Source organism: Cyprinodon variegatus, unplaced genomic scaffold (assembly GCF_000732505.1).
Source record: "Cyprinodon variegatus isolate N-32 unplaced genomic scaffold, C_variegatus-1.0 Scaffold836, whole genome shotgun sequence".
Lineage (NCBI taxonomy): Eukaryota > Metazoa > Chordata > Actinopteri > Cyprinodontiformes > Cyprinodontidae > Cyprinodon > Cyprinodon variegatus.
The window spans coordinates 205182-218339 of NW_015151289.1; the positions used below are offsets into that span (position 1 = coordinate 205182).

Here is a 13158-nt window from a genome sequence, read left to right on the forward strand (position 1 = left end):
ATCCAGAACACTTCCAGGGGAGATTATGAGTCATATTTTTCTTTCAGTCTTTTTCCTTTGGCTAAACAGTTAGACACAGGATGGTGCCTGTTCTGGTCCCAAAATCCTTCTCAGACAGCTTTCAGAAGGATCATTGCAATATCAACTTTATTGCCTAATATAAAATGTTGAAATAAAGTACAGCTCACACTATATTAGCCAAGTGAGGATGCAGAAAAAATAAAATTGATCTTTTGGTTTAGTAGCATAACTTTTTTTATCAAGCCTTTAAAAATATATATTTTTAAGAATTTCTCTATTAGAACAAGTGACAGTGGTATCAATATGAATAAAAAGGATTTCCAATTCTTTTATACATATATTTATAATTACTAATTAGTGACTTTCTATTTCCAAGCTTAGGACTTCTTCTCTTTGCCACTCTTTCAAATAGGAAAGCCAAAGCAATATGCCAGTGAAGTTAGTTATGGCCTGTGTACAAAAACAAAAAAAAAGAAAGTTATAAACAGGTAATAACAGATGAATGAAGAAACATCTCAGAAATATTTTAAATCTACACAGTAAATGTCGCAGTATTAAAGTAACACTCAAGAGTACATGTGGTCCCACTCTGAAATAGTGTGGGACCACATGTAAACTTACTTTACTGCAATATTTACTGTGTACTAAGTAAAGGTAGAGAGGAGGATTTTAATGAGTTTTTGAAAAGACCTGATCTCTCCACTTAAAAAAAAAACACATGCATAGCCCTGTACCCGCTCTCACGAGGGAACCCCTATTAAAAGGCGTGCGACAGCATGCATGGGCTCATTTCTCCTCTTGCACCCTCTGTTTAAAATTTGCTGTTTGCATCGCTCATACAAGCTTACTTTCCAAAAGAAGATCTGCATTTTTTCCACTATGTCAGACACACCACCAGTAAGTGAAAATGGGGACGAGCACGTAGGAGGGTCTTACATAAACATATCACCAGAATGATTGAAAATTAGGAGGACCACTTATTTTGATGATCCAGCCTGCACTATACCTTTAACCTCCTAGTATCTGAATTTATTCACATGTATATGTACAAAGAATTGGCTTTTTTGTTGAAAAGATTTTAACAGGACTTTAAAAATAGATCATGTAGAGGAATGGTTAAAGATCCCTCTCTCTGTATGCTCCAACCATGTAAAATGATCACTTCTGCCAAAATGGCATAAGAGAACTTTACAAAGCTTAAGCTGCAGGGGCACCAACAATCAGGCCCTCAGATTGTTAAAGAATATATTTTCTAACAATGATAGTTTTTTCACAGAAATGACAGAAACAAAACAAAAACAGTGTTTCGCTGTGTAGTTCATTGAATGGTTAAGGTTCTAAAATCAAATATCAAATAATAATCAAATAATATATGATGGATTTTTATCTGATAAATGTGATTCAAACATTTGAACCCGCTTGTGACAGCTTTATAATTATCAGCTTTTATTGCACATAGTCCAATAGTCACTCCGTCAGAGAACAACAAATAGCTCACAAGAGGGAAAAGACTGATTTGGTTAAAAAAAAAAATCTAAATAAACCAGTTCTTCCAATTGAAATCACCTTTGTAAAAGTATAACAGTGGCTGAAAAAAAGTCACATATTTATATAAACTTGGCACGAACACTGAACAGTGTAATTTAAAGCACTTAGAGACCATGGCTGTGCTACATCGAGGCTGTCCTCGACAGTCTACACAAAAAGCTGCTCCAGTACAGCAACAGTGCAAAAATACGTCAGAAACACTCAGATTGTGTGGATGTATGTGGGAACCAGTTGACTGGCAAAAAAAAAGGCTTCTTGTACAAATACATCTCAGTTAGAAGTGAGCTATCTAGTACATTCAGCTGCAAACTGGCTCTTTGAAGGGTGAGTCTGGTGATGTGCAGGAGCTTCTCACTGTCAACAAAGTCCACCAAAAGAAACAAACTGCTTGAGCATCAGCAACTGATTTTAATTTAGGCAAGTATTTTCAGCACTTAATTTTCTCACCATTGTGTGTATTTAAATAGATAAGACTACCTGATTTAACATTTACATCACAGAGGTTTGAGGTTGGAGGAATAACAAGGCCCTAAAGTGTGGATAAAAGCTAGGGAAAACTTCACTGTCCTGTTGCCTCCTGGAGAGCACATACATGATGTCTTAACTGAATGTAGAGTAATACTTAAACAAAAGAAAAGTTCCTCAACACTTACAGCGCTTTGAAAAAAAAATCTTTGTAGATTTTTGTCATTTATGCATTAAACATTGTGTTTTAAGTTCAGATGTAAAGAACCAATACAAAGCTGTGGAAACAGTGAAGTAGAAGAAAATCATCTTTTCAAAATCTTTTGCAGATACATATCTGAAAAGTGTGGCATACATTCAGATTCAGCCCCAGTCTTTTCTATCATAAATTAAATCCAATCTACCTTCAGAGGTCAGATTATTTTCTTTAACCTGTATTGAATCCTCCCTTAATTGATGCTGGATCGTTTAAATAAACAGGGTAAGAACATTAGCATTAAACTTTGTGTATGATCCTTAAAAGTGACAAATTTCAAGAAAAACTGTATTTCAGGATAGGTCAACCACACTAGAGTATACTTTATTCTATTTACAAATTATAGGACTCCAGAATAACATTGTATACCTCTTACCAATAAGAGCATGACAAATGCTCCATGATCAATAATAAAATGAGCACACAATGCCTTATATGAGATTAACAATTACTAGAAATGCTGATGATGTATAACAGCTTTTAAAATGGTTTTGGACACCCGAAGACAACAGTCTTTACTGCAGTGCTCTATTAGGGAGTTGAGGAGGTTTTTCCACCTCCCTCTGCATCCTCCTTAATGTGGAGGAGGAAAAATAGCTTAAGTCCTCTTCCAAATCTGTTCAGCACAGCTTTAATTGCTTTAAGTTTTTTTTTAATTATTATTATTGCTCTGATTGCACATTTTAGAACAAGTAAGTAGATATTTTCCTGCAGATCTTTCCCTAGGCATGAAAGTTAGCAAAGATCTGCTTCCCATGCATAGCGCTTTCTCTTGTCTATTGAAATTTTAAAGCGCAGCTATGAGTAATGGCCTTATGTGATACAATGTGGCAGTGAGTAAGGGAAAGGGGAAGTCATGAATTTTTTTTTCATTTTAAAAAGGTTGCCGACAAATGTTGAAGGCACTGTTCTAAGTGGATTTAGTCTAAACAAAGTCCTGCTTTACATTATGTAGACTTTAGACATGGAGCAGATGCTTATGTTTATTATAGAAGAAGGTTCCTCCATTCTGCACTCTTCCCTCCTCATCAACAGAAGTTATTAGAGAAATTAAAGTCTGTGGAGATCAAGTTAAAATCAAAGATAACTGTTTTAAGAATACAATCAATCACAGAGCAGAATAAATAAAATGATATCGCTTCATAATACTAGTGTATAGCAGGTTTACCTTTGGCAGTGTTTAAGTATTTTCATACACCTCTTTTTGACTTAAGCTCATCATCAGCCCTTTATGTTATCTATTTTCTTCAGCAAATGAAATGTCCTACTTCCTACAAAAGGATTGAAATTAACAACATTGTAGATCTTTTGCAATGTTGTTTTTATTATTATGTCTGATTAAACTATTTATCATGGGAGGAAGTGTGTCACCACGATTATATATTAATAAACAAGTCAGGTAAATGCATTGCAATGGTATTCCCCTGCCTTAGTTGATTCTCAATCATGTCATAGACCAAAAAACGTCATATCTACATTGGAATAAATAAAACAATCTTCAAGTTTTTTCAAGTTTTTTGATAAACAAAATACGAAAAGTGTGGAATGCATTTTTTTTTCAGCCTATTTTCTCTGAAAGTTCTAAATAGTGCTGTATAACTAGTTACCTTCAGTCATCAGTTAATTAATGGTCAACAGGTTAATAATTAATCTCTTTATCTCTTTTAATTCAGTAAAAAACACATTTATCTGTGAGGTTCCTGAGGTATAAAAAGGGGTTAAATATATTTAGAAAAAAATGTATAAATATAAATAAATAAGTAGCTTAAACATCTATCTATTGGAATTTTAATACATAATATTGAATACACAATTGTACAATAAAATACACAATTAAATGTCAGATTACTTAATTAAAAAAGATATTAAAAATTATCAATCAAATGCTAAAGTTTAATCTTAAAAATAATAACTGTATTTTAACAGTGATATAATTACATTTTCTATTTATAAAAAAATATATAGTGAAGTAACTTTATGTATTTTCAAGGGGGGGTCGCCATCCTGTTACATGTTGTTTTTGGGGTCACAGAGAGAAATGTTTGGGAAACTCTTTATTAAAGCTTTTAAAAAAAAACTCTATTCTTTTTATGCCTTACAGGAATGCATTACTTTTTTTCTTGGTCCATCACATAATTATCAATAAAATACACTGAAGGTTGTAGTGATAAAGTAGAAATAAATAAATAAACAGGGGCAGAATAATTTTGCTAAGCCCTGAACAGTTTCCTAATTTTTAACTATATATTGTTGAGCCCTGCAGGCCTGGTACATCAGCTGGCTGACACCAGCTGATGTTTATCTATTTATAAAAATGGCCAAAACACAGTCACATGGTGTTTCATCCACACACTTTTCAAATAGGGCTTTAAAATTTCTAAAACATGTTTCAAAATTAATTTTTCAAAAGTACTTTTTGTTTTATAGCTGTGTAAACAAATAAAATGAGATTGTGCGAGGTGATGTAACCATTCTTATTTTCTATTAAGTTTGTTGATATTATTGGTAAATTTCAATGAAACAAAGGCTAAATCTTAGGAGCAAAGGCTTTGCCTTATGCAGAAGATCTGCAATAAGGAAAATCAGCATTTTTGTCTGGTCAGATTTCCTTTTATTAGTGGAAAAATGAATTTTTACACTTTTGACATTGTGCTAAAATCACATTTCCTCCTAGCACCCTGCCCACTAAAACCTTTGTGGAACAAACATGTTTCTACTTATTCAGTCCAAATTTGCTTGAGTTATAGTCAGGATGTGGATTTATAAAGTCTGGGGTTCATTCAGAGTTTTAAATGGTGTTTTGCTGTCTTTATTTTGTAAAATAAAAATTTTGATGAGGCTAAATATTTCTAATTTTTTCTTTGTTAAATCACCTATACATCAGACATGGTGAAATTTAAAATAGTGGTTCCACCTGAAAAATATTTCTCAATGCCTTTCTGTCATACAATTGCAGACAATTAGTATTTAGTTTGGGAGCTATACTTGCTTTAATTCACATATGTAATTTCAGGCAGAATTTGCTCCTAAGATATGCTCCCTCTCTTCTTTCACATATTAAATGTTATAAACCTTTTGCAAATTTTATGCATATTCGGTCCCAGTTAAACTTTCCGGTTTGAATTTGTCAGTAGATCTGGGCATTGAAATCACCAGAGAAACCAATACAACATACAAATAAATAAATTAATACATTTTTTTTTTTTTTTTTACAGTTAAAAAAAGTTTTTTTTACAGTTAGCATTCCTCTGCTATCAGGAATGCAGAGGTAGACTCGTTCATATTAAACTGCAAGTTTTTTTGCTTTAATTCTAGTTGGGGATCAAATTTTCTTTTCTTTTGTTCTCTCTGCTGGTCTTCAGCCACTCGTATGCAGCCCAGAATAGACAGGCTGTGTGGAAGCTGTAAAGCACTTAGAGAAAAAGTAACACCTTTTATATTTTTACCTTCTTGTGGAACTTGTTGACAGTAACAAAAATATAAAATATCACCAGGCTCATCCTGCAAAAAACTAACAGTTTCTTTCTCCTGTAACCACAGAAGTTTTTTACATAATCTTCTGTTAGACAAAGTGCATCAATATTCAGTGACTGACAGGACACTGCAAAACTTTCTAGCACAAAGAGGTCAGCACGAGTCCCAGTGTTTCTGTTTTCTGAAGGTTTCCGAAGGCAAGGATCCATCCAGAACATTAAAAACAGTAAGCTGGCTGGATCAGCACTGAAAGGCTACTTTTTACATGTCCGTGACTCCAGTTTCTTAGAGTTTTTCAGGTTGAAATAACTCAAATCCATGTCTTTCTGGTGTGGAAATTAGTTTCTGTGGGGTTTTGTTGTAACTGATGAATCACAGACCTTGCTGTTTACCAAAGCCATCGTTAGCCTCTCCTACATCACCTTTCTTAGCTTTATCCATGTAATCATTGATCCTTTCCCTCAATCCTTCTTTTGCATTTTTCTCCACCCACTGCCTTTCTTTTTTTGCTCTTTCGTTGCCCTCCACCCACTATCTGTCCCCTCCATCTTCGCTCCCCTCCCCCAGTAGTCTCCGTCTCCTCCACCCGCCCACCTCCTCTTCCTGAGCAAACCTCTATTTGGGGCCCACTCACTCTGGTTGGAGAGTATCTGTCACTCCCATATCTGTCACCATTAGCTGATCCTCTGAAGACAGTAGTCGTTCTCCGTGTCCAAAGAGCTGTTGTGGCCTGATGAAGGGTACAGGTCACGACGAAGCAGCTTGTTAACAACTGTAACCAGGACTTTTTTGTACTGCTGGCGGAGCAGAGAGTAGGCAAACGGGTCAGATGCAGCCTTGCTGTATGTCAGGCACTTACTGATGATTCCCCAGTGGCGGTTGATGTCTATAGAGGGGAGAAGCTCAGCCAACCTAATTAAAAAAAAAAAACATGCATATAAAGTGTTATATCTTTTCTTTAAAGAATAATTAATCTTTTTCAAATCTTTTAATCCTGTTTTTCTGATACCATAAATATTTTTCAAGGTTTTTAGGAACAAAGTTTGACTATATCAGGGGATAATATAGAAAGATGTCAACTCCTGAGCTTTAACCAACTGTATTAGCAAACCCACTTAAATTTTTCTAAACCAACGATGCAGTTTTATGTTGTGAACACATTCAGTTGTTTGATTTTGAAATCATACAGACTCATATTTTTTTATTAACTCATTCCAACTAAGATACAGTACAAGTAAATCTGTATGAATCTGTACTAAAAGCTTAAATTTTAATATTTTCTTAAATGGTCAATACTAGTTTGGTTACATTACAACTTCAAAATTGAACGTTTTAAATCAGGATTTTATGGTACAAATTGGCACCCTTTGAAATTAAATTTTCGCCTCACTAGATCTAGATAATGACATTTCTACCCAAACTTCTTTGAGAAACAGCTCCAACTTAGATTGGATTAAGGATAAATTAACATGTGTTCCTTCCTTTTTTTGTAGATCTTCTACAGGATTGAGGTCCTGGCTTTGATTGGGTTTAAGCAGATGAATATGTATCCATCTAAACCATGTTTATCTGCTCTGACTTAATTTCTTTGGACTATTGAGAGAAGCTCCCCCTTAAATTTAAAGTTTTTTTATATAGACAACTAAAGGTAAAATTAAAAAACATGTAAAAGGAAATGGAAATGCCTATCAATCATTAAATGATTAATATCAATATGTAATTAATACGAGTTATTAAAAATTACAAAATAAATTTAGATTGCATCATTAAAGTCATGATTTCAAGCAAAACTTAATTCTAATTTCCAGGGAAAAAAGTTCCATCAAAATATTTTTCTCCACTTGCTCTGATGGCAGGTCACTGAGAGGAAATTGGATCATACGGGTGCAATTGGGTTGGAGATTATAGCAATTTGCCAGCACAGACTGGTCCAGATGAGATAGTTAGGTCTCAGCTGGAGGCTTCCAGTGGGTCAGGAGGTTAGGCACTTCAAAAAGTCAGCCGGGAATCTTTCTCTATAAAGTGCCCTCCTTTTTCCCTCCCAGACGTGTGCAAACACCAGAATTATCAGGCACATGGATCTTAAGCAAAACATCTGAGAGAGTTTCTGCCGTAAACATGCTTAAGGTCTATGTTTTAGTGTGTTAAGCACACTACTAATAGGTTTCTTTTGATACGGACAATATGGCTTTCTGCCCAGTGTGGCATGTCCCATGTTCCATGTCTAATCAAAGAAAGCAGTGGTCTCTATTTAAGGAGTCTGAGCTCCACCTGATCATCCTTAAAGCTATTTAAACTCAAATGGATTTTTGCAATGGACAGAGGTTATTTCGTAGTAAAACTGTCATTATTTATTTAAAGGTTTTTTATGTAGTATTTTTTTGTACCTGTATATGACCACATTAGAATGGAAAAACCATGAAACATATTTTTTCAATTGATGATCGAATGCCTTAAAGCATGATTTTGGTAGCTGGAAAACAAGCAATTCTCATTGTTCTTAAGCATGTAGAGTTGAATTCCAATTATGTATTCATTTAGACTGGCTATATCCAGGCCCTTCAAATATCCTGGACTGGCCTATATTGGTTTGTTAAAATTCCAACATAAAACATCCAGAAATTAATAACTCTGTGGGTAAATCAGAATATCCTGCTTGAAAATAAAAAATATATCACTCAGAAGCTACTTCAAGCTTCTACTATAAGCTACATCAAATCTACCTGTGTGAAGACAACTGCTTGTGCTAAGATGAGAAATATTTCAATATAACATGATGTTTTAAGTGATACGTTGACCAGTAAGTCAAGGCTGAACAATATCAGTGTTGAGCATGCACTTTAGTATCATTGCAACCCATTATGATATTACTGTTGGCTCAAATGAAAAAAAGCCGTAGAATATTCTCCTATTCTCCTTGTTCATGCATCTTTTCTTTCTGGATTCCAACAGTCCAAAAATATGCATTTAAGGTAAACTGTGTACTCTAAATTGTTCTTAGATGTCAGTGTATGATTGTTTTTTTGTTCTGTGAGTTTGTCTCTCTGTATAGCCCTACAAGAGACATAAGATCTGTCTCACTTAGTGACCCAGTAAAGATCTGCACCAAACTCATGCAAGAATTAGCCAGTTAGAGTAAATAAGAGGTGTTTGGGACGCATGGTGTTGAAAGCAATAATATCACTATCAAGTTTCTGATGTAATATAATAACCTTATTCTAAGCATTTGATTTAGAGATTCATTTTATTGTTCAGATGTTTTCAGCAGCTGGTGAAATTACATTTAGTTGTTCATCAAACGCATGTTTCAGGTTGACCAGTCATCCCCCATAAGAGCTACTCATGTAGATTTCTGCGAAAATTAAATATCAATACATAATTTACATAAATTATTCGCCCAATTATTGATTGAATGCCTCTAAAGTGTTAAGTAGTACACATTGTTTTGTTGTTTTTAGAATTGGGACTATATCTGGTAAAGTAGGAATGAGTTCAGGTCCTCAAGGACCCAATTTTAGTGAAAAGCCATCACTATAAATCCATTTTGATCAGACTTGAGTGTGAGTTTCACATTTTCTTTCAGTTTTTTTACTCTGATGGTCTATGCAGAGAGAGAAAGACTAACTAAAAAGGCTATTCAGTCTAAATCAACATAACTATTTGAGCAGCACCCTATTAACTTACATGAGTAGAGTTGTTAATTTTTAAAGCTCACACACAGGGGTTTTACATTAGATTAAATATTTTATGAGTTCTCATCAGGTAGACTTACCTTGTAATTACATAAGGAGCAAAGCAGATGATAAATGAGCCGATGAAGATGCTAATCTTCTTTGTGGCTCTCTGCTTTCGCCTCTTCTGCTCAGCTAAACATCTTTGTTTGACACTGCAAACAGAAAAGGGCACCATAGAGTCCAAAGGTCACACAGCTTAATGCATAAAATATTATTCTATTATAGTATAGGGGTCAAAATTGTGTCACTTTAAATAACTCAATAAAAGGATTAGTTAACTTTAAGCTCTAAATAGCTACAATTAGATTAATGAATATAGCTAAGTGATCAAAAGATTGCATCTATGTATTAACGTGATAGAAACAAAGCAGACACAATTATTGAAAAGATACATTATAGTTAAAATTGATTTAAAATTATCTAGGTATACAATTCAAAATAATAACAAAACATAATTTAAATTCAGAAAAAAAATAAATATAAAAAAATATATATAAATATGGTTTACCGGTAATAGAAATTGGAGACAGACAGAGGTATGTTCGTCCATCCATTCATCCATCCATCAAAATCAGCCTCATTTTTCACAGGTTAATTCATCAAAGTTAGGCATTTATCAGGACTAAATATTTAATAATTTCATCAAAAGAATATTAATTTGCTATTTATTCTATAAACACTCATGGTAAAATAAAATATATGTAATTATTACAGCATAATCTGTTTAAATATTCATGTTTGAATAGTTCTTCAAACAGTTGTGGCCTTTATAAATGGTTAACCTACTCACCGACTCTCTAAAATAAACAATAGAAAATAAGTCTCTGGCTGTTCTTTTTATCTTCTGCCGTGTCTCACACAGAAGCGGATGCAACCTCCTCTTTTACTGTACCATATGTGACAGAGAGAACAGGCACAAGGGGAGGAGCCTAGCAGAGTACAGCTGCGGACCTTAACTATAATCTGTATTTATTGTATAGCAAAAAAAAATTAACCAAAGTGTTTTATTTCCAACGAAATACCCATTAATGTCGGAGTCAACAACAATTAATTTAAAATAATAATTTAAAAAGCTTTAAAAAATACAAAAGATAAGAAACAGATTCTGTTTCATATTTATTAGTGTGACTTAGCATAATTCAAACTAAGACATCAATAAATTTTGAAAGAAAAAAAAATTGGACATATCACTAGGTAATAATTCAATGAGACATATTTGATATTACTGCATGGAATAAGCTTTAAGAACTGAAATTTCAATAATATTTTACCTTATACATCTTTAAATCTCTCTTTAAAAACATCTATATATGGTTACAAGCTAAATTGTATGGTTATTTAATCTTAAGTTGTTTTAGTCCTAAAGCATGCTATACTTTGTTTTTTTCCCCATATTTTAATGGTTGGGCATGTCTTGTTTGAAAATGTCTTTCCTGGTTATTATGTACAGACAGACAGACTGATAGCCTCATTAAATAATTCAACATGTATTTATTCATTCTTTATATTTACTATTTTGTTTTACCTTTTTGTCAATAAAATTGTTATCTTATTACTTTTCTTAATGGTTTTCTTAAGTCACCTTTATTTTCACTGTAGGACTATAAAGTACAATTATGAGTGCTGCTCTATATAAGAATGTTTAGAAATACATTCAATATACGGAAAAATCATACATACACACAGCCATACAAAAGAATCCTAGCACACTAAAAACCTGAATAAATGAATAATGATTAAAATAATGCTGAAAATTAAGATTAAGAACACAATTTAAAAATAAGAAAATATAAATTAAAGCCAAAGGATTAAGATTACCTGCATCTGGATAATTGCAAAAGGTAATTAAATTTAGCACTGCTGACGTCCCATACTTTTAAAAACAAAACGTGAAAAAAGTATTGTAAAAACAAAAAAAGTTATGAAGGGGGTTGTCCTACCTTGGGTGAATATCGACCAAGAGAAACAAAGTCTGCATGGTGATGATGTCAATCCTCTTGCAATGAAACCTGGCCACTTTCAGAACTTTTAGGTAGGTGAAGCACAGGACGAAGAGTGACAGCACGAAGCTGGTGGCGTGGAATATCACGGTGAAAATCGTGAACTTAACTTTGTCGCTGCCTTCTCCGCTGGGCTGCAGGGTGCAGGACGCGTACACGTCGCTGTAATCCACCCAGGAGAAGAGCAGCGCAGTCAGGGAGAAGGTGAAAGAATGCAGCCAGGAGTAACCCACCATGATCACCGCGTCTCTGTAGCGCATCTTGGTGGCGTAGCTGAGCGGGAAGACCACCGCGATCCAGCGATCGATGCTGAGCGCAGCCATGCTCAGCATGGTGTTCGCAGTCAGGAAAGTCTCCAGGAAGCTCACCGTGTGGCATATGCAGTCCCCGAAGGGCTTCTGGTGCCTGACGACCCCCAGCAGGGTGGCCGGCATATTGAGCACCGTGATGAGAATGTTGCAGAAGGATAAGTTCATGGTGAAAACACCGGGAACCTGCCGGCGGATCTCGGTGCTGTGGACGAAACATAGCAGCACCAATAAGTTTGACAGCAGCGACACGACCGCGACCACAACAATGAACAGGGCGAAGAGAATTTCAGCAAAGTCCATGTCTCACAGCAGAGAAAATTAAACACCCATCTCAGGTAACCTGTGCCCGTTGGCTGCAAACAAACACCTAAAATCAGCCATGATCAGCCTCATGTCTCCAGCATGACTCCCAAATTAGATTGAGTTGAAAAATCCCGATGCGTCCGCGCGTCCTCTCCAACTTCCAAAGGCGCTATCCAGGGTGCTGAAAACAGCCAGCATCTCTCACCTCACATTTTCCAGTTAGTTCCCATTAACACCCCGACTTTAGCGCAGAGCTGAGGCAAAGTGAGGCGATGCATGCCTCTCGGCAGCAGCAGGCAGCCCACTCGTTCAGATCTGGTGGGGGACTGAAAGGAGGACCCGGGTGGTGAGCAACGTGCCCACTGAAGTGAATGACCTATATAACGCATAAAGAAATGGCGATCACAGCCAGTGGAATGATCGCCACGGCTTTTCCTGTTTTAAAAAAAAAGTCAAAGCTTATCTTAAAGAGAGCAAACGAAAATGCATCTTAGTTTATCTAATTTATTTAAAAACATACTAGAAAACACAGCTAGACGTCAGGCAAAATCAAGTTTAGTAGATCACTTTTCTCTAAAAGCATCCAGAATATTGTTTGAGTGTGTGGAGAGAAATCCAACAATTTCCTCCTGATACTGGAAACCAGTTTGGCACCAGATGCGCGCACTTTGCGTCCAGGAGGAGGAGGCAAATAGGTCGTTTCCGGAATGAAGGATTCACATTGGTGCTAAACTCAAAGTAAGTCTAGTTTTGTGTCTACCATTCAAAAATTGAATAATATATTTTGTTTAAATGCTGTCAATTTAATTTTGAGATTGTTCAGATCTGATTCTAAATTATTCTAAAACGAAGGCAATACTTTGTTGTAAAAGTTTACACATTCCTTACTATTCAGTAAAAATAAATACAAATATCCCATATATAGGCAAGGCAAGGCAAGGCAAATTTATTTGTATAGCACAATTCCGTACAAAGACAATGCAAAGTGCTTTACATGATTAAAATACAGGAAGATAAAACAGAATCAAAGCAAGTAGGAAAAAATT

General features: G+C 35.0%; 1 protein-coding gene across 1 annotated transcript; it reads right to left on the reverse strand.

The window, feature by feature from the left end:
- Positions 1-5612: 5612 nt before the first annotated feature.
- On the reverse strand, positions 5613-12561 carry LOC107099080 (G-protein coupled receptor 26-like). Its single transcript, XM_015397052.1, has 3 exons — positions 11439-12561; positions 9537-9650; positions 5613-6676 (listed from the first exon to the last, which is right to left on the reverse strand). Exons 1-3 carry the CDS (start codon positions 12107-12109, stop codon positions 6439-6441), a joined length of 1023 nt encoding a protein of 340 aa, XP_015252538.1. The 5' UTR covers positions 12110-12561; the 3' UTR covers positions 5613-6438.
- Between the last annotated feature and the right edge of the window lie 597 nt (positions 12562-13158).